Below are 21,703 nucleotides of genomic sequence, written 5' to 3'. Positions count from 1 at the left end.
TCTCGGATTTCATCCAAAAATATCTTAATTTGTGTCCTGAAGATGATCGAATGTCTTATATGTTTGGAATGTCATGAGTGTGAGTAATTTATGACTTAATTTAAATTTTTGGGTGAACTACACCTTTTAAGTCTTGTTAATCGCAGATGCGTAAATGCAACTCAGTCAAAACGCGTCTTTTTTCGGATGTTAGTCAGCTAGTTCACTTGGACAGATGGAAACAAGTGAGACTTTGAAGTTTGTATATATTGTTGAGCTTTCTGCAAGCATATTTATTACAAAAAGTTGAGTAATTTGCATCAATCAGGCAAAAAGGAACCATAGAGTACACAGGCATGATTGCACTTATGAATGTATTTAGTCAGAAAGTTCTAGTCACAGTAAGCTGGCACACAATCTGTGATTTGATCGAAACAAACATTACAGCGGGTGCTACAGACGGTTGTTTTATATGCAAGTTTAAAGGCCATGATCAGGATTAACTGTAGTGTATGATAGCAGGGGTTACAGTTGTAGTGTAGCAGTGGTATCGTATTACCCTTTAAATGCATAAGAGCAGCTTGTCATTGCACTTTAAATAGATGAATAAATAATTGTGGTGTCCTGGCAGAATACAAGGGCATATCATCGCCAACAAGCATGTCCGCTGGAGGAAATGACTGTACATTCAGCTTCTCCCTCAACACAAACATGTGGAAAAGTGTTAGTTTACCTAACAACAGTCTTCTTGTGTTCGCTCACCTTTCCCAGCAATAAACAAAATATTAATTACACAAATGTCACAAAAAGTACAGGACAAATGCACAAAGCCATTGCATTCCACACACGCTCACACACATACACTCCACATTAACTTCCTTTTTCACAACAGAATAATTTACATCTTGCTACGCTTTTTAAAATCAATAACACTTTGCAGTCTTTAGTGTAAATCTATGTCTGTCCAGTCTCGGTTTAGTGTGCTCCAACCCAGTGCTGTCAGAATGGAGGCCCAGAACCTGGCCACTTCTGTGGACTGGACACTGTTGACTATCTCTTGGTAGTCTTGGCCAGTTTGCTAGTAGGGGTGCTCCTCCGCTGGGGAGTTGGGATTTTGGAGGGTTTGCCTCCGTGTTGGCGTGAGGCTGAGCGCGGGGTTGGGCGTCCTGAGTCTGTCACGGTCTCCGACATGTCCGAGCAAACTGACTGGATGTCTGAAATATCGAAGTCTGAGGCGTCACTGCCACGGCGGCTGCTCCCTCGGCTTCCTGCTTTGCTGCCGGGTCTGCTTGGGATCTTACCCAACCCTGAGAAGAGAATTCACAGCCAGTTACTTCTCAGAACTATGATACTGAAATCCACATAATGGCTCATTACTAAGATAAAAAAAAATAAAGTATTTATTGATAGTTTTTCAGGCTTTTTTAATGATGTTTGATATATATTTAGATTTTGTTTCCCAAAAGAACTAGAATCACATCATCCAAACAACCACTGTTGACAAATGTAGATTCAAAATCTTTAATCCAGAAGTAAAATATGATCCACTTTTATTTTCGTACCCTCACAATTTCAGGAAGGTGCATTTCTGTCCATCCACTGTACTGCGATGTAAACTTTATCTTTGCAGCCAACACTGACCGGGAAAACAGTAGTTTATTAAAGGGTAACTAAACCCTAAACCAACTTTTTTTTTGTTAATGATCTGTAAGAATGGGGCTTTATTAGAGCTGTTCATTGATTCGAGTAACTTTTTTGACATTCGAGTATAAAGTGTTTTAATTCTACAATATATGGTATAAAAATGTCTGAGTGTAACCCTCATCAGGTTGAACGGTGGCTACTGCAGTTGAGCATATGGCTCAGGCCCTGGCCCTGTGTCCACAGACACCTCGACATCCTCCACTTCAGGTGAAGGTGGGGGAGAAAAGTCCTCTATTTCAAATGAACGCTCTGTTGCAAAGCTACTTGCGTCACTACAGTCACTCTCCATTTTAGCGACTCTGACAGCAGCTGTCAATTAATCCATCACTGTGGGTCTCAGGTTCATGCCCCACCCGCTCAGCCCTGCCCTCGGTTCGTCCCCTCTATCTCCGCCCACTTTTCACCATTTTTCAAATATTGCCAGTGGGTGGAGTCAGGCTTTGACCAGGGGTTTAGTTACACTTTAATAAATAATTATATCTCCTGGCTATTTTCCCCAACACATTCATTACTTTTGTGGGTGCTTTGTGGGAGGCTATATATAGTAGTTGGCCAACCAAAATGCCTATTACTGCCGCATGTATCTCCACCACAGCGCTAACTGCAAGTCAGTCGCGAATTGAAGTCGTTCACAAAACTACCGCCAAGTGGCCCAAAGGAACAGTTTGCAAACTGACTGAAATTTATATTTCGTTTTGTAAACTGATATCAAATAAGGAAAGAATAAATCTTCAAATCTTCAAAAATCCTTAAAAATCTGAAAATTTATTTAAAATTTATTTTTAGAAATGTAATTTTAAAACCTGTGATAGACATAGACTGCAGCCTAATGCATTGAAAATGATAAAATATAAAAAATACATAAAGGTTCTTAATGCATATTATGGTTATTAAACATTCATTATGAAAATCATTAAAACTACACAATTTTACTTATGTTTTATTAAGTGGCTGTCACTTTAATCTTCAGTTTTTTTATTAAAAATTCTGACCTTGGTCATTGGTCCAGTCTGTACAAGGCTGCACGTTCATGACACTCTATTCACATTGCAATTTATTCTGACTCTCACAATAAAAATAAATAAATAAAATTTAAAAAATAAGTTGTGAGAAATCAAGAATAATAGACTTAAACTGTGACATGAAAAATGCATAATAATCATACAAAAAGTAGAATATTAACTTGGAATGTTAAGATTACATTTAAGGAGGTGTGCATTAGCCTATGCCATAAAAAAAAAAAAAAACGATTGAAAATGTGTCTTATAAAAGAGTGTTATAGGCTAGGCCTGGTTCTAACACATTTTGGCACTGACAGTAATGCCACAAATTATGAAAGGCTTGAAACTTGCATTTAATAATTCACTGATGTATTTCAGCAGGTCACACATACTTATTCGTTATCTGGCATTTTTTAAAAACATTTATTCCCATATACAGAGCCCATGACATGCCGAAAATTATGTCCCTGAATTAAGAAATGTATGTATTAATTAAAACGTGTTCAGTGCACCAGCATCCAGGCACAGGTTAAATAACAATTAAACATTGTTTGTAATAATAACAATAATAATTGCAAGCAGCAATTACAGGGCCAAGCCCAACAGAGGCAAAATGAGAAGCTAAGCATGGCATGTAGCATCAGACCAACTGCAACAATGAGTAACTGAAGCTGTTTTTCTATAACAGAATAATTGTAGTTGAAATGGCAAAAAAAAAAAAAAAAAAAAAAAATCATAAATACAACCACTAGAAATATGCCTCAAAATTTTTTCACTTTTAATCAATAGGTGGCACTGTTATCAAATCAATGTGGTGTGTTCTGTGTGAGATGACAATGGCACATGGTTTGGTGTTAATATTTCAAAGCTTTGCAGGATACAGCCTGAGATGCAGTTTGGCATTATCCCTCAACTTTGTTGTGGTGGTATACAAAAACAATTTTGTGTATCGACATGAAATCCAAGCATTTTTGTTAGCACAGTCTGAAGGACATCTGACTCAATTTTGGTGAAAATCAGACAAATTGTATTAGACATAGAAAGTTTGTAAAATATGTGAACGCTTTACACAGATACAACCTCAATTGCATTTTGGTATCTTTCCAGCAAATTCGTTGATGTGCTAAACAAAACTATATTGACACAAAATCCATAACTTTTTGCCAGCTTGGTATGAAGATGATCTGAGTCAAATTGTGAGGAAAATTGGACTGGTCTAGGAGGATTTTTAAAAAGTAGGTTTTCAACAAGAATCAAAATGGTGGAGAGGAAGTCCAGCCAATTATGGAAAAATTGGTATCGATGTTCTCGGCATGATCCAAAATATGCAGCAACATTACAAAATGATAATCTATGCAAAAGTTATTAGCATTTTTATAAAATGTAGTAAGCGTTTGTAGGCAGCGGCACCCATGGCGTTAGAAAGCACATTCTGGTTGGCCACCTACTGTACGTGCACTTAAACACAAGTAATTAAGTAATTATTTAAATGTGCAATTTATGGCTTAAATGGATGACTAGTGTCTAGAAAACTCTTTAGGTGGGGCAGTCCTATTATATTCATATATTATTACTCACATTATACAGCGATGTTTAACTAAATATTAAACTAAATATTAAAAATATTGCTGTGTTCTTTTTTGGGTGATGCATATTTGAATACTTGACAGATCTGATCAAAGAAACTGATCTTTATAGTCTCATAATAACCCATTAGACCATGGTCCAATAAAATCAGTGTCGTTTTTTGTGAATGTTCAATATATATCTCACAGTAGCAGCAGCAAAACTCAATGAAGAGCAGATGGTGTGTCCGACTCACCCATGGATTGACCTCTGGCCTTCATGACTGCAGCGTTTATCAAGGTCCCATCTTCTCCCGACTGAAAGCCTTTTCCTGACAGATAGCCTGGAAGACGAAGCTTGCTTCCCTGAATAGGGGTGCTCTGTAAGATGTCATGATTCAGAAACGATTAGAACAGGACAATGAGGAGGCATGTAACAGACATAGTGAATAAAAACAAGAGAAGCTTTCTAAGATGCAGATAACCCCAGTGGGGCTCTGCTCTAACATTCTGGCACTGAAACTGCACTGAAACACATTTGATGAAAGCAAGCACAAAGAAATCATGACTGGTTTAGAATTGACTTATGTATTTCATATCACTCCCACATCTAAATGTGTTTGTTCATCCCAAAATGTTGCAGTGTGTACAGTTCATGGCCAGAAAGACTGAATAAATGCATGACAGACAAGAAAATGACAGTATACTGCCTACGCTGCATCAAAGTCAGCCATTCACATCGAGAGAAAGAGAAGAAGTCATTTTAGAGTTCTGGATGTAGAAAAGATCTCACAAGCATCACGTTTTAGTGGCAAGAGGACAGGAAAATATTAATTTAACAGCAAGTGCTTGAAAGTGATGTTTAGAAAAGGCTTTGTATGTCAAGCTGATTTGATTTAAGACAAACACACCATCCCCTTTGCGAAAGAGAGGTTTAAAGATCAGAATTAACACATCCGCTTTAATAACGGACCACTTCCATGCATCACTGCAAAGCCAGAGAAAGAGACTGAACTCAATCCCAGATCCACACAGGAAGCAATTAGATCAGTAACAAGGCAGAGACAGAGGTCAAGAGCAGGAGACGGAGATTAGATGTGGATTTGTCACTCGTTTCTGAAGCACTATACCTCATTGGATGACCCTTGGCTGTCAAAGGAGTCAGATGATTTAAGAGGGGTAGTTGATTTGCTGTTTGTCAGCCAGGGTTTGTCATAATTGCGGGTTAAATGTTGGGGAGTCTGTGAGAAACAATTGTGGATAAACCACATACGAAGGGAAGCGAAAAAAAAAGAAAAAAAAAGACAATACAGGAAATAATTATCACCAAACAATGATGGGGCTGTGCATGGCTTTGTTCCAAATCTTAGTGAGCTCCCTAAAGACAGCTTTCTAAGATGCCATAGATACACTCCTGAAGAAAGATGCTTATGCTGCCTTCCAAAATAACTTCTTTTGGCCAATTGATATGAACAATAGAAATTCAAAGGCTAAACATAATACAATTAATGCTGAATGAATACTTCTAAATACTGATAAAATAGTTAAATACTAATAAAAATGTACTGTTTTATTTATTTATGTATTTTATACAGTTTTCAAGTGTGCTATGTCTTTTTATGCTCAAGTCCTTTATATTGTTTGATTTTATTATCCAAATGTTACTTAAAAAAAAAATAATAAAAAAATAAAAAAACTTTAGTTATGAAGAAGGCGGGACTTATTCCACCATATTGAGGGTTGCACTTTCTCCTATTGAAATGAATATCTGAACCATCTTGGTATATATACAGTCTGTGACCAAACTCTCTTAAAAACAGCCTTTAATGGAGTCCCCCATGTACTATTTGTATTATGCAGTTGTTGAGTTGTTGACCCTTGCCTATGGTTTCATCTTAGTCTTGCAAACAGCTTCCTATATAGTCAGTGGACAGCAAAGAAGCTCACTAGGTTTTGGAACCAAGCTTCAAGATTGGGGATATGAAAATGGGACAAAAACATGGAGAACTTTATATTTCTTTACAAACTAAACAACAAAATCCATACCTTGGGTGTGTTGGATCCGGGTGGGTTGGGTTGTGCTGTGGGACAGCTGTGACTAGAATTGGATCTGTTAGGGGAGGTGCCTCTTGAGGACGGCCGTGACCTTCGACCTCTGTAGCGGAAACTGGCCATCACCTGGGTGGTGCCTTCTGGGAGAATAAACTTCTCGCGCAGCTCCACGTTGGTTCTGCCTTTAGCTGGAGGAAGATCATACAGAGCAATGAGACGGGAGGCAAGACCACAGCAAAACCTTTCACATGGCTTTAGAAAATAAGCCTCTGAAACTCAAAGGAATAGCATGGCTTTAGTTCAACTTGAGTTCTATGGCCAACATCTGTGATTCCAACGATTGAAAGTCGATTTAGTAAAAATTTTAATAATTTGATTTGTAAAGTAATCACCCCACCATAATCACTGTAAACAAACTGAGGGACAAGGCTTTTTTTTATTTTTTACATTTTTTACATTTTTTATAATCAACAGAAATTCTCATATGTTGTTTTGACCCCAAAATATTCCTTCAAAGCAAGTTTCAGGGACTTTTTTCAAAAAGCCATTTTAAAGGATCTTTTTATGAAAGTATCTTCATCCAGGCTTGGGAATGATGGCCACCCACTCAAATGTGTTCAGAGTTTTGTGCTCTGGTTCGATGTAGGAAATGACTTGCATGCATTGCACATCACTGGCAAGAATATCTAATAATAATAAAAAAAGAAAAACACTGATGCGGCATAAAAATATATTATTATTATACAGTAGAACAGGATTAACCCTCAGAGACTGCAGCTTAGAAAAACAATTTAGCATATTTGGTTTATCATATATATATAGTTCAGTTTAATGTGATTAATTATTCATATTCTGCATAGATGAGATTGTCGAGCAAGTTTCAACTGCACTGCAACAGAGCTACAACAAGCACATGCAATGAAAGCGAGAGAGGAAACATGACTAAACACAAAACCGCATGCTAAACCGTCCCAGACAGCACGATGGAAAGGGAAGCATGAGATTAATGTTAATGAGAATACCATTCAGGGATCACTGCAGCACACACACACACACACACACACACACACACACACACACACTGGGATGCACACATACCACTGGGATGGAGCAAGGAGAGAAAGTGTGAGAGTTGCCAACCTATAGGAGACTGAGTAATTGAAGAATTTGATTCCGAGCGCAACATTTTACTCCCGTGGTGGTGAACTAGAAGAAATGATAATTGAGTTCACTAATAAAGCAGCAGGAAAAGGGAAATTCTGAAAGAAGGGCTTCGTGGGAAGAGAAAGACAAGCTTTAAGAATCCCATTAACAGCCAATTAGAGGAAGAAAAGATACTGCCTACAGAAGAAATAAGAATATGCATCAGTAACATTCTCCTTCTAAATATTAATATATCTCTTTTATTGTTGGGAACTTAGGATTGTGTTCCAAAACCTAGTGAGCTGCGTTACTTTCTGATGTCTACACTGGCAGCTTCTTCCTAAAGCAGCATCCTAAACTGAAATGGAACCTCACGATTGACCCAGTGGTCCATTTCTGAATGACTCTGATCTGTTTTGTTTTATTATTTTCAATGCTGAACGAAGCTTGTGTCAATGTAACATGCGATTGGCTTCTTGGTAAAGTACTCATTCGATACCGCTTTTGGAATTACGAGGTATCTTAGAAGGCAGCACAATAATGAAACTGCTTTCACATCGGAAACTTGTCGGTGATGTGTTAAAATGCTGCCTACGTAGGCAACTCAGCTAGGTTTTGGAACATAACATATTGTCTAGGAGGAAGTAAAATACATTGTATAAATAAATCGAACCATTCTGTTATGCACAATATCAATTATTTTAGTAGACCTGACTGAACACCATAAGCTGAAGCGGACATTACCTCTGCACGGGTCATTTTTCACCAGGAACTCATCCAGGGCCATCCAACCTCCACCCACCCGCACCATCACTGTACTGCGCAGGATCCGCACCAGCCGCAGCTGCTGGGAATCTCCAAACTGGACACGAACAGAGAACACAATCATTCCTCTCAAATACAGTCATGTTTGTCAGTGACAGGCACGCAGCAGAGCAACATCAGAAACCTCAGCCCCATAACACCCTTCTCAAAATAGCAAAAACTAGCCATCAAACGTGGCGGAAGCAGTGAGTCAATTAACAACATTGTTAATCCCAGTTAGATGCTATTTGTTGTGTTTATCTCTGGCTTCCTCTTGTTGCCCTGCCGAGCCATGTGATCAAAACACATTTTGACTGAGACACAACATTGGTTCCATTCCAGAAGACGTGAAATGAGTGGTCAATCCAACTGGGTTCATTTGTGGCTTTGTGCTAATGATTGACTGATCATGTGTGGTGGTGTGGTCCATTGTATGTCATTAAAGGTGCACAAAGTCATTTCAGAGTTTGTATTACAGGCTGATTCGACAGTGGTTCTAGACCTTTTGCTGCCACCTGTGGGCATGGATGAAGCATTATGTAAACACATTACAGAAATATCCAATTTGCTGGCATATTTGTCACCAGTGATTAACCGTTTCCAAAAAGTGTCCTATATATGCAGAGACAGTTATTTTACTCTTCATGACAATTAAGCATCCATCCAAACAAACAGTATTGATATATAATTTTATATATAAGATTTTTGTATATTTTATAAAACTGATATGAAGTGAGTAAACATCATTTGACAATGTTACCAACTTCTTAATGTGTGAAACTTTTATTACAATAGAAAAAAGTTGCTTAGTGCACTTTTAAGACAAAGTGGACAGGACTGTGATCAGTGTGTCCACTAGGGGGTGCTATAAGTGCATTCTGCACTCGCTGAGGCTCTGTTTTCATTCAAATATGGGCACTAGCACGGAGACGCAGGGGAACACTCGGACATAACTCTACTGCATTCCCCTACACCCTCCATGCCAAAGATAGGAGCTAAAGAAAACAAGCCAAATGAGTTGATCCAAATGATTGTTGCCAGTTGGATATGGCCAAGGCATACGGATTTCACAGCACAGAAAATTATGGCCTCATGCTTTCTGTTCAAAAAAACAAAAACAAAAGAAAAAAAGAAATCATACCATATGAGAAGGTTTTTCCACAAACCACAGACGTTGCACCGTCTAGAACTACAAACTACCATTCTCATAGAGGATGCGTGTGTCGACACTGATGCTCAACTCCAACCACACACAAGAGGAACAATATGGAAGAATGACTCGCTGAAACTCAACATGACTGACACACTGATGGCGACCCGCTGAGCATCTCTCTGGCCTGCAAGCCTTTTATTCTAGAAGTGATACCCAGAGTGAATCGATACCATTGGTGAATTTGGTGATTGGGGGGAGGAGAAGATGAATTTTGAAGCATGATCAAGAGAAATAGTCACAACAAACGGCTTTAAGAATGACCATTTACCAGGATACAGCTTTCCAAAACAGCAACGTGTAGATGGGGGGTTAGATTTTGATTGTCCCTGTTTGTTATAGTCTCATCGGCGATTAAGGGGTCATGTAAGCAGTGAACGAGACCAAACTGTCAAAAGAATGGTTTCAGTTGATGTGATACAAAGTTCTCAATACAAAGGAAGAAAAACATGAGGTTTGCATGGCCTGCCCGATAAAAGCCCTCCACCAGCTAAGAGTCACGTATCTTGACAAAACACCACCTCAAGAAAGCATGTAGCTCATGATTTCATGTGATTTATGTAGTGAGAATCATGCATCATCTTTCAGCTCAAAAGTTCTCCGGAAGCTCTGGCTTGTTTGAACATCAGCCACAAACTGTGGTTAAAAGAACCACAACTCAAAGCAGAACTCAAATAAGTTGAAGTAAATTAAGCAGGTGCTGTAGCAGGAAGCAAGCGTACTGTGTTAAGCTGCAAAAGCTGCCGCAAATTAGGATAAAAAAGCAGAATGCAAGCTGCAGGGAGAAATGCATTTGAACTCAAAAGCAGATAGTTAAATCTAAAAAATTTCTAAAAAATAAAAACGTCCTAAAATGCCTGAAGAACAAGTCAACATGAAACATTCACAACCCCTTTTATTCCATAATGTGAAACAATCCAATTGATTCATATCACCTGCATATATTTACAATCATGAAATTAGTGTGATAACTACTGAACTGCACCGACAAGTTCTGCATTACGCTGTTAACTATAAATAGCTACAAACAGTAGAATTTTTTATTATTAATAAATGTTATTAAAATTCCTTTGGCTGTTATTTCAGAAAAGTTATAACACTTTGTAAAATGTTTTATTGATTAATTGATTGAGTATTGCTCAATGTTGATTTCATGTTGACTAGAAACAGTTTCCCAAATATCTGTGCTTCTTTAACTCGAACCTAAATTAAATTGCATTAAACATACTCAGGGCACAACATAAGAGATATTAAGGAAATGTCAGCACTAAACACTATATTTTGTGTGTGTGTGTGTGTGTGTGTGTGTGTCATTTAGTATTAAGGACGAAGAAATGTATATTTCTAACTCTCCCGAGCCACTGTTCTTCAATGCCAGTGGAGACTTGCACAAACTAAATGGCTAGCTTTGGGAAGAGAGTTTAAAACTACTTTAAATATCCTTATCCGCTTGTGAGTTTAAGACAGCTTTAAATATTGGAAATTCAAAGACACAGTGACAGTGAATCAGATAAAACATAAAGGGCAGCACTGCAAATCTTAAAAAGCACTATTCATGTATACCTGATTTCCAAGGTAGAACTGATGTGGTGGAGGGGGTAAAAAAGACAAACATTAGTTAATATCAATCCACTCTTTTTGATTTTACAATACACTCTGCTGAAAAAAAAAACACACAAGATGTTCTAGTTCTCGTTCTAGTTCTTGTCATCAAGTGGCAGAGTTCCCTCAGATTACAGGCAGTAACAGAATGGCCGTCTGTGACCAAATGTTAAGGGATCTGTTTATTAGGGGTGTTGGAGAGAAGGGGACCAGGGGGAAACTCTCAAACATGAGAGACTGAAAATGCAATGGCATGTAAAAGTGTAATGAAGTCATTTTCTTTGGCAGCAGCAGTGTCGGGGCAGAGAGGTTTGGGCAGGGGAGCAGTTTAACAGAGGTTTGTGGAACTCTGCCAACTTTCCAGACTACATGTTTCCATTCCATCCTCAAATCATTCCTTACATCCGCAAGGAATCAGGGCCTTTTCATTTGGATATAGCCAATGTCCAAATGAACTATGATAAATTGGTTATATGCAATTATGTTACTGCCACATAAACAAGATTTTTTTTTCTAGCACTGAGGTGAAGGCTGTTTTGTATGGAAGCCCGTTTACGGCATTGAAAAATAAAAAAGGTAATTGCAACTTTTTATAGTGAGTTTATGTCTCACAATTCTGAGGAAAAAATACATACACAAAAATACACAAAAAACATAGGCATAAACTCACAGTTAAGAGTTATAAAGTCAGAATTGAGTGAGAAAAACTTTTTCCTCACAATCCTGACTTTATTTCTCACAATTATGACTTTATAACTCGCAATTTGGGAGTTTATTTCACGCAATTCTGAGAAAAAAAGGCAGAATTGTGAGTTTATATCTTGCATTTCTGACTTTATAACTCACAAATGCGTGTTTATATCTTTCAATTCTGTGAAACAAAAATATTTTTATTCAGTGGCTTCCATAGTTTTGACATCATACTATCTGATAAAAAATTAAATACTTCTGTTGTAAAATAACAAACAATTAATCAACTTCACAACCAATCAGGGCTTGACATTAACTTTTTTGCCACACAGCATTATTACTTGCCACATTTTTGTTGTTGTGAAATTACCTGATATAAGTTGACTATGGCGTGCTAATATTTACTTGAACTAGATTTACAACCCTTTTAAATGTAAAACCACTGTACACAGCAAAATCGAGACTACATAAATGTATAACAATACAGGTCATTATCATTAGCTCTGATAAGGTTGTGTGTAAAGCTCATTTCCTGAATAAAACCATGTATTAAGATAAAGACATAAAAAAGTAGCTTCATATTGCATAATAAAAGTGGTGCATGGATGTAGAAGATTAATAAAAAAGATAAAAAACTAAACTGAAAAAAAAAAAAACCTTTAGCATTAGAAACACTGTTTAAATACCAGAATCGGATTCAGAATTACTTTATTGAATCACACTGGGAAATTCTTTGTTACAAGTTGCAATGGAAAGTAAGTCAGTCTCGAAACCTTACGAAAAATGCATTCCATGGTTTGGACAAAGTGAGTTCCTCTCATCATAAAGAACACATTTCAGTTTGTGTCATTTTTGTGCTCAGGCCCTAATAATGACTACTGGTTAGGTTGCAACCCTCTACGGACACCTTGGCAATTGAATCGCCATTGGCTAAATACTTTAGTTTACTCACCAGACTGATTGATATATAGATATAAACACACTAAGGATTACTAAAGATTAATGAGCTGCTGGATTCATGAATATTAATTTGGTTTTGTGCATTCACTCGAACTGATTTGCTGAAATCAAAAAAGGGACGATAATAGGTGACTGCCAGCCAATGAGATTGTCGTTTGTGCATTAACTCCACCCACTACCGGAAAACCCAGCTGTTCTTAAAAGCTGAAGACTTCCATAGAAACACTGTTATTTTGACGGGAAAATACAACAAAGAACATTGTTTAAATGTAGCGAGTCAATTCACTCTCTCTCTCTCTCTCTCTCTCTCTGTCTCTGCGTGTGTGAGAGAGAAATCGACGGCGATTTGTGCGCCTTCACACTAGAGTTTACGGTACATTAAATACAGGAGCACTGCGTGTCTATTGAGATGAACTGAAAAATATGAGAGAGTGAAATATGACGGAGAGTGAAACTCTGAAGCCCTCAGTCAGAGTGTTCGCGAGTGAAAATATATCTGTGCTAAACTTATACTTAGCCTCCAACTCACACACTGGCAATTATTCAATGAGCCAAAGAGGCTAGTTGGAGTCACTGTGTTACCCGCCATGAGCAAAATCCCGCATTTGGCGGGTGTTAATGTCAAGCCCTGCAACCAATCATAATAATAATAATTATTATTTTTTATAAAACTAAACCAATGACCAGGCTTCTGCGTTTGTATTGTCCTAGGGTTCCATACTGTATCTTTTTCTTGACTCATCCAGAAAACATAAAAAAATCAGTCACTTACCCGATATTTGTTGGCACCAATCTGCTCTACTTGGAACCGTTTCGGACATTTGCACTTTGCAACTTGGCGAGTAACCTAAACATGAAGTCATGAATCAGAAAACGACTACAAGAATGACCATACGTAATATTTCCAGTTATTGTGTAGAACTTCCCAGAAAGTAAGCAGATAACATTTACCTCATCTTCAATTTTGTCTGCATCGGTTAATGGTTTGTAAGCTTCTTTGTTTGGATGTAGAGCAGCCACAAACTCATAGTAGTCGATGTATCCATCGCCGTCACGATCAAAGATGTCTGCCACAGCGCTCATCTCCAGACGACTGGTGGGGAACTCTACAGGACCAGAGAGGTGTTGAGGGTATAGCCTGAAAGACTTTAGACCTAAACAACACACGGTTTGACTTCTTTTCTTACTTGAGGACAGGATGCCATCGATGAATTCCTGCCTTGTGACTTTTCCATCCTGGTCTTTATCGATACGGCGGAAGAAATCCATGACGCGTGATTTCTTGTGGTTCATCCAGCGCATGTAGCGTTTCCTCCATACGTCAAAGTCAAAGTTGGCAAACTCTTTCAGCTGAGGGCAGATAAGAAGCAGATGAGTTTGAAGCCACCTGACACGAATCTAAACCAGATGTGAGGTCAGGTGTGTATGTACGACTGACCTCCTCTAGTCTGTCCAGAGCATCGTTGAGCTTCCTCCTCCTGTCCAGCGCCAGAAGCCACACCTGCTGCCACTTACTGACCAGCAGGTTCACTCGGGGGTTCTTCGTCTCGATTTGTGCCTGTGATGCTGCGGTGTACATGGATTGTGTAGGGGATCTCTTTCCTAATGACCAAACAAACAAATGTCTAAATCAGCCAAAGCTAAACAGCAAGTGAGTGCACTTCTGTTTGGTGGACTAAATTACAAAACCTGGGGATGTTTTTGTCTATGACTTCATTGTTATTGTTTAGCTCAAGGGCACACATTCACATTTGTCCTTTTATCTAAATAACCTACGTTACACCATAAGCGGCACATCCTAAGGAGAGAATAACATGGAAAGTGACATTAAACAATGTTACAACATTGTTAAGAAAAGTACAAGCCAGGACAGAGATGTAGATAAGACACAGTAAATCAAGGGGTCATAAGTGGCTGGACAAAAGTCTATCGGATTAAAACAACAGATTTTTGGTTAAGAGCCCAGATCTTTAAAGACTAGGGCTCCATCTGAAATCACGTACTTCCCTACTATATAGAAATAAAAACAAGTGTGTGAAAAGAAGAGTATGTCTACATTCACATTATGTATAAAACAGTAAGAGAAAAGAGAAAAATACTTCTAGTGTTATGATATAAATAAAAACAATATTCTTCCACCAAACAATGTAGTTCCTCAGAAAAAGTTGTAGTTCCAACAAAGTGGTTGCTGAGCAACACAGAAGTAAACAAAGGTGTAAGTTTGTAGTGAAATGCACAACAGCTTTGATTGTGGCTCAACCAATCAGAATCAAGGACCGGAACTATCCATTTTATAATCAAACTTACACTACACACATTGATACTAAATAGAACTGATTATTATTCAAAAGAAGTACAGTATCTATTCAGACAGTATGCGACTTCAGACACAGCGGTATTAACAAACCCTATCCCAGGCTCTAACCCTAAACTGATTCCTACTTCTAACCATAACCCCAAACTTTCAACCCTCTTCTCAAACTCTTACCCCAGTCCCTAGAATTAGCGCTGAACCCTAATATCAAATCCTGCTCAGTTTTTCTTCTGCTCAAATCATGCTATTGTTCACTGACGTCCAGCTATGGTGCGTGCCAAATTGAATTGAAAAATGGGACTGAATGCTGAATGCTGATACTCACTGGCTGTTCGTCCTCTCTCTGGAACAGGGATTTGAGACTGAACCGGAGGATCTGCTGTGGCTTTTCTTTTATGAGTTTTGGTGATTTTATCCACGTCTGGTTGATTTCTGGTCATCTCTTCCATGAATGTCTGGTACACACACACACACACACACACACACACACACACACAGCTTTTTTCTAAACCTTTGACTAGCTATGTAAAGGTGTTAAAGTGAGCCCCTCATACAGCTCTTGGTGCTACCTGGTGCTCAGCGATGAGTGATTTGACTTCCTCTAACTCTTGAGGAAGAGGTTCCTTGTCTTTCTCGCCGAGTGTGGTTTCAGCCCACTGGAGCCAGTTCAGCAGGTTTTCCAGCAGTTCTTGTGTGGCCAGCAGTTCAGCCAGAGCACTGGAGAGTCTCTGCTGGTGCTGACGTACCCAGGCTGTCACCTGTCACAGACGCAGAAATCAGATCATACTGTAGACAGCACTGACTGTTAAAAGGGACATTGGATGCCCACTTTCTACAAGTTGCTATGATTCTTTAGGGTCTTCCATGAAATGCCTGCAACATACTTTGGTTAAGGTTCCACAATGGTTATGTAAAACAATACCTTTTTTACCTTGTCAAAAACAGCTCTGTTCACAGCGAGCCGTTTCGGTGCATGTCTCTTTAAATGATAATGAGCTCCGGTTTACCCCTCCCATCTCTTCCGTGGGGGGTTTTGAGACAAAATGCGTGACTTGCTGCCTTGGACTCTGTATATGGCTCGAAGGTGGTTTTATTCAGTTAGCTATCTATGAAGAAACCGGCTGCAAACTGAAACAGCTCACTGGATAACAGTTACAGACAGCCCATAATGAACCGGCTGTGTGTTTTCTTTTCAGCTTTTCTGAGCTAGCAGATAAGCCAGAAACTAAATATAAAAAAGTTAAAAGTTCATTCAAGAATCTGTTAAAGATTCTTAACTTTAACAGTAATGAATCACCCATTGAGGGATCCAATCCGACCATTTACCAGCCCAGATATCTGAGGTAGCATACAAAACAGGAAAATACTGTCTTGATCTAGAAAGATCTGACTGGCTGCCGAAAATAACAGAAAAACTTAGTTTTATAAGTCTGTCTGGAACTTGCATTTACAAAGTTTATAAAATGAGCACTTTTGAGGAAGAACTACTGTTGTTTGAGGCAGATCCATGTTTTCTTTTCTTTTTCCCCATGTATTTTGTATTTTTTTTTCTCCTTCTTTCAATTATTGAGGTAAAGTCTTTGTGAATGAATGTGTTTGGACATTCTTCATGTCCCTCACATGTCTCTTTCTGAGCAGAACCTAAAACACATCTACTTTTATTCAAATATACATATGATGCGCTTCTCATTAAATGCCACTGAATGGTTTCGAGAAAGCTTGTAGAAAGAGACGAACCTCCTCAAAGCGTGCTTTGATGATGGTGTTCCAGTGTTTGATGGTGGTGATGGAGTCTGGGTGGCAGATGGACAGGATCGCCTCTCCCATGCTTGTGGCTTTATTCAGTGCCAGTCGCTTCTCCTCCAGCTTCTTTATCAACTCCTGCATGTATCAAAGGTTCTTTCATTAGCAAATGGTCATGGTTACACAAAGAGCAGCTCATCTCCACCAATACTGCTTCATGATCATCAAAAACATGAATGTAGAGTATGTATGCCATCGATGGCATCCAGTTCCCACTATGTAGAGATTATGTATTTTAACCAATCTTTAGTAACTGGTGTTTTAATCTAAGGAGAAACCCCATCATCTCTCAGGATGTTTGCTTCCTCAAACTGTGGACATGAATAATGTCTCGGGGAACAGACTATTTTGGATATTCAATATGAGCTCACACTATATGGCTTGAACTCTTTCCTGGCAAGCAGTAGTTAATAAAGATTTGAAGCCATGTATGGCTTTTGTTACTCAGTTGGACGTGAAGAGAGTCCGGGCTATGGATCACTACCTCACATTATGAGTGGAGCTAATAAAACAAAGAATGTAAGAGTTGTGGAAAACATAGACACACGTTCTGTCTTGGAAAGATTACGATCCCTCTGGCACGCACTTGCATTTAAACTTAATACTGTAAAGCAGGGCTATTCAATTGGCGGCCCGCAGGCCGAATTCTGAATTCATCTTCATCCGCCCATGAGAAGAGTACATGCAGATCGCATATATGTCTTGAATTGCGTTTGCACTAAGTTAGTTTGTCCACAAGGTGGCAACACTGGCCTGGGCCAGAAAAGGAAGAGACACAGTGTTGCCAAGAATTGGACTACTTTAACACTGTTGCAGGAGGTCGTTTTTCATATCCGCAGGTTGAAGCGACTTTTTGTGTTTGTTTTGAGTAGTATTTGGGCAGGTTTTCTTGTGATAACCTGGCAACCCTGATAGGGACGCAACAAGAACAATCTACCAGACCGTAACATCGGCTGCGACAGCAACGACGCATGCGACAGCGTTGACAAGCGGTTGTGTAAGGGAGTTATGGTAGTTAATTCTAGTTTAAACAAATATAAAGAGAGTGTTATCGGTCATAACGGATTTTCGAGAAATAACGCAAACTGGATGAAGGCGATTATCAAATGCAGTAACGTTATACCGGTAGTTTAAATGTTTGCACGTTAAATTTTCAGATATGCATCATGCACGTCAGATTTTAAAGAGGCAGGGCTACTTTTAAAGCGAAACTTGCTGAAGTCTGTGAAATCACAGAAATGAAAAAGAGAAAGGATTCGGCTATTCTAGTCGCTGATTAACTTTTGTAGCTTGAATAAAGATTAATACATATGGTTTATGTATATACAGTTTATAGTTTATGTGAAGATTGTTTTACATTTACTTAAATTAAGTTAGATTTTTCAGAGCCTAGATAAAGTTTAAAAAATAACTTTTTTATTATACTGTAATGGCTAAAATTGAGAGGAAGATGCATTTAATAGAGACATCATCAGCAGTATTATCAAAAATGTGTGAGTAATGAGACTTGGTTAAGAGATGTAATTAAATATATATTTAAAAATACCATCTTTATGTTGTTTCAACATTCATTTGAAGGTGCAAGGTATAAAATTATGACAATATATTAATAATCATTTAGTCATGATTAATTACAGAAAATGTGTGATTAATTAGTTTTTCTTTTTCTTTTCTTTTTTTTGATTGACAGACAACATAAATGTTAACCTTTCATAGACGCTGCTGTTGGTAATATTAATTCATTTTACTACTGAATATGCATTTAATTGTAATTAATTATTTTATAGACACCCCCCCCCCCCCCCATAAAGAGATTGGGATGGCCCCCAAACCCTTTGACCCCCTTCAAATTTCAATTCTATAATCCGGCCCTCAGACGAAATTAATTAATTAGCCCTGCTGTTTCATTTTTTGTGTTTACTGTGGCCCATCATTGTTGCCAGTAAATACTGATATACTATTGCCGCTAAAAGGTTTTACGTCACACTGTTTCATTATTCTGGTGTGGATTATTTGCCACTGGTGTGGGAAACTTGCCTTGTGCTGTTCAATGAGAGCGCGGAGGGCTTCTTCATCATCAGGCAAGGCACCGTGGAAGCGAAGGCTCTGCTCGGCCTCTGCAAGCCACTCCAGTAAGATATGAACGGTGGAGTGGAACTCCTCAGCCTGAGGAACAGTGCACAAATGTGTTGAAAAGGGCAATTCACAGAGAGCGATTTTTAGATATTTTTTTCCATTATTTTATTCCATTTTAAATGAGTTGCATCATATAAAGAAACTGACTTTCTTTCCTTTCTTTCATTAAAAAATGTTTTTTGAAGCAGGAACAGCACACACTCTGACAGCAATTCTGACACTTGTAAGGTAGTTTTGATAATAATTTGACATGCAGGTTAGCCAATCCTAACCGTGGTAATTTACATAGATGTTTCTACAGTAGCTTGTTTTATTCTGTCAAAATTGTTGGTACATACGGTCAGGAGTGTAACATCTGACGGCGTGATTGCTGATGACAGATGGCATGTCTTACCTGACACAGTGCCTGCTCGAGCCGTGTCTGTTTGGACACAGAGAGGCTGCACACCGTCTCCCAGCGAGTGCTCAGCTCTTGCATCTGAACTTTGACCCAGGACGAGTCATCGTGGCTGTTCTCAATAAGCTCACGGGCCGAGCGCTTCAAAGCCTGCACGCTGCCAGTCCTTTTGCCCAACTCTTTCTGGAACACCTGCAGGACACATGAAGAAAGACATTCAACATTCAACCCATCTACTTTTAGCTTTAGATCTACATAGGCAGCAACATCATCATACTGTATAGATGCATTTTAAAACTCCTAGAGCCCTATCATACACCTGGCACAATGCATGGCGCAAGTGTTTTTGCTAGTTTCAGCCTGACACAGTTCTCATTTTCCCGTCCTGTACTGCATTGCTTAAATTCAGGCATACTGTGTTCAGACATACAGTTGGTGCGTTGCTATTTTGAGGGACTGAAAATAAACTGCACCATAGACTAACTCAAACCTGGTCTAAAGGTTGGCACAATATTTTTTCTTTGTTTATTTAGTTTATTTTTTCTTTGTTAATTTAAAGAACGTGTTAGTGTAATGCACCTACAGGTGGGTGCACAATGTGTGTACACCTTGCTTATTACACACGCAGGGACGCGCAGCAGCACCAAACATAAAAAAAAGAAATATTACATTCCGCAATGTAAATAGTGAACCCACCATGTCGCGAGCACAACTGACGTTTAAAGGGGATGGGAGATGCGACTTTGATTGGTTTATTGCAAGTTACGCCCAAAAAAGCACCCATTACTCATTAAGAGAAACGGGACCACCCGTTTATACCATGCGCACGGATGTGCCAACCGTTCTCCCATCATTAAACTACCAAAAGTGGATTCAGACATGCCCTGAGTGCACCTGCGCTTTAGTCTATGTGCTTAGTTTGTTGAATTAAGCCCCATAATGTTAATGTGATGCACTAATAATCATAAAACATATATAGTATGGATAAATGTTCAGTTGAACAGTTAAGATGGAATTAGATTTGAAGACAAGCATTTTGAGTATTTAGTGAATTATTTTTATAATCAATCACATTTTGTATGCCTGTACAATGCTGTCTAAATGATGTCACGCCAGAGCCCATATCCACCTCTGATGTCATCATAACAGGGAACAGTTAAGAGGTACGTGTCTACTGTTATCAATCACGCTCCTCAGCAGCCAGGCTTTACCACATTTGCACATCACCAGGTTTTAATTATGTAGCCTATGATTTTGCAATAAGCATTGGTCATTCCAAAGAAAAAGGAAAAACAAAAAGGAAGTTGGCTCTATGACTTTGATGATGTGGTCTATGAAATATGAATCACATTAGGTGATCCTTCCTTGTCTTCTGACTACAAAATGCTGAGATATTTATAGAATCTTGTCTAAAAGCTGGAATTTGTTTTAGCTAGATCACCCAGATCTTGATTGCATCCATAGAAATCAGGCATAAACAGCACCAAATATAGTCAGAAGATTGCTGGTGACTATTTGCTCAATTAGGAGTGTGAATGAGGTCACCTCTAGGCTCATCAGCTCAAGTGTGTCCTGATGTCTACTCTAGCAATGTGTTTGAGTCTGTGTATCCAGCACTCCTGTCACCTCAAACTGAAAGCAGAGGGTTACACTCCCCTCTGATGATACTACCGTCTTATTATATTTGATTCTTGCCACAGATCCAAGAAGTTAAAAACACATATAATATATTGTGTTAGTTTATCATGAAATTACATCATTACTTTAGATATCTGTATCTTCAGATATCAATTTCATTCATTCATATAATGTCCTACAGTTCAGTATTGAAGATTCAGTATTGCAGGTTGTGTAGATCAGTCAAACTCATATGGGTACCTTATGGCTGTCGATGAGGTTCAGGACGAGGTCTATGTCTCCATGCACGGGCTGATCTTCAGCAAGCTGTGGTTCCACTTTATAAAGCCAGTCGATGAGAGCCTGCAATGCATCTGTGAACTGACCTGAGAACAGCAGAGCCTCCTCCAGCTTATTCTGCCTGTAAAAAACAGCCCATGTGATGTTAAATACACAGTTGTGACAACATATCCTTTCGTCTGATCATGAATCATGGACAGTTAGTTGACAAATAACACAGATATTAAATTTTGTTCACGCAACGTTAATATTTTAATTCTGAATTCAAATGAATGCATCAAGGAAAATGGGTAACACCTTTAATTAAGGCTTCACTTGTTAGCATTAGTTAACTACATTAGTTAACATCAACTAACAATGAAAAATACTTTTTTAGTTATTTCATGAGAACTTTCGGAAGATTTTAGCAGGGTAATGGATATGACA

At 38.6% G+C, this 21,703-nt stretch overlaps 1 protein-coding gene across 5 annotated transcripts in view; it reads right to left on the bottom strand.

The window, feature by feature from the left end:
- Positions 1-238: 238 nt before the first annotated feature.
- Positions 239-21,703, bottom strand: part of LOC128026717 (dystonin) — a 153,325-nt gene continuing 131,860 nt past the window's right edge. For all 5 annotated transcript variants that reach the window (XM_052613974.1, XM_052613977.1, XM_052613975.1 and 2 more), the window contains 17 exons: positions 21,239-21,398; positions 19,358-19,552; positions 18,865-18,993; positions 16,762-16,905; positions 15,594-15,782; positions 15,350-15,479; positions 14,149-14,312; positions 13,898-14,060; positions 13,662-13,816; positions 13,483-13,557; positions 11,022-11,039; positions 8,189-8,306; positions 7,400-7,507; positions 6,296-6,489; positions 5,380-5,490; positions 4,507-4,630; positions 239-1,286 (listed from right to left, as the gene is read on the bottom strand). In XM_052613974.1, the coding sequence (XP_052469934.1) occupies positions 1,030-1,286; positions 4,507-4,630; positions 5,380-5,490; positions 6,296-6,489; positions 7,400-7,507; positions 8,189-8,306; positions 11,022-11,039; positions 13,483-13,557; positions 13,662-13,816; positions 13,898-14,060; positions 14,149-14,312; positions 15,350-15,479; positions 15,594-15,782; positions 16,762-16,905; positions 18,865-18,993; positions 19,358-19,552; positions 21,239-21,398 (2,434 nt within the window). In that variant the 3' untranslated portion in view covers positions 239-1,029. The remainder of the gene's footprint in view (positions 1,287-4,506; positions 4,631-5,379; positions 5,491-6,295; positions 6,490-7,399; positions 7,508-8,188; positions 8,307-11,021; positions 11,040-13,482; positions 13,558-13,661; positions 13,817-13,897; positions 14,061-14,148; positions 14,313-15,349; positions 15,480-15,593; positions 15,783-16,761; positions 16,906-18,864; positions 18,994-19,357; positions 19,553-21,238; positions 21,399-21,703) is intronic.

The sequence above is a fragment of the Carassius gibelio genome, chromosome A13, assembly GCF_023724105.1.
Source record: "Carassius gibelio isolate Cgi1373 ecotype wild population from Czech Republic chromosome A13, carGib1.2-hapl.c, whole genome shotgun sequence".
NCBI classification, from domain to species: Eukaryota; Metazoa; Chordata; class Actinopteri; order Cypriniformes; family Cyprinidae; genus Carassius; species Carassius gibelio.
Note: the sequence above shows the minus strand (reverse complement) of the source record. Positions and strands in the feature narration are given on the sequence as shown.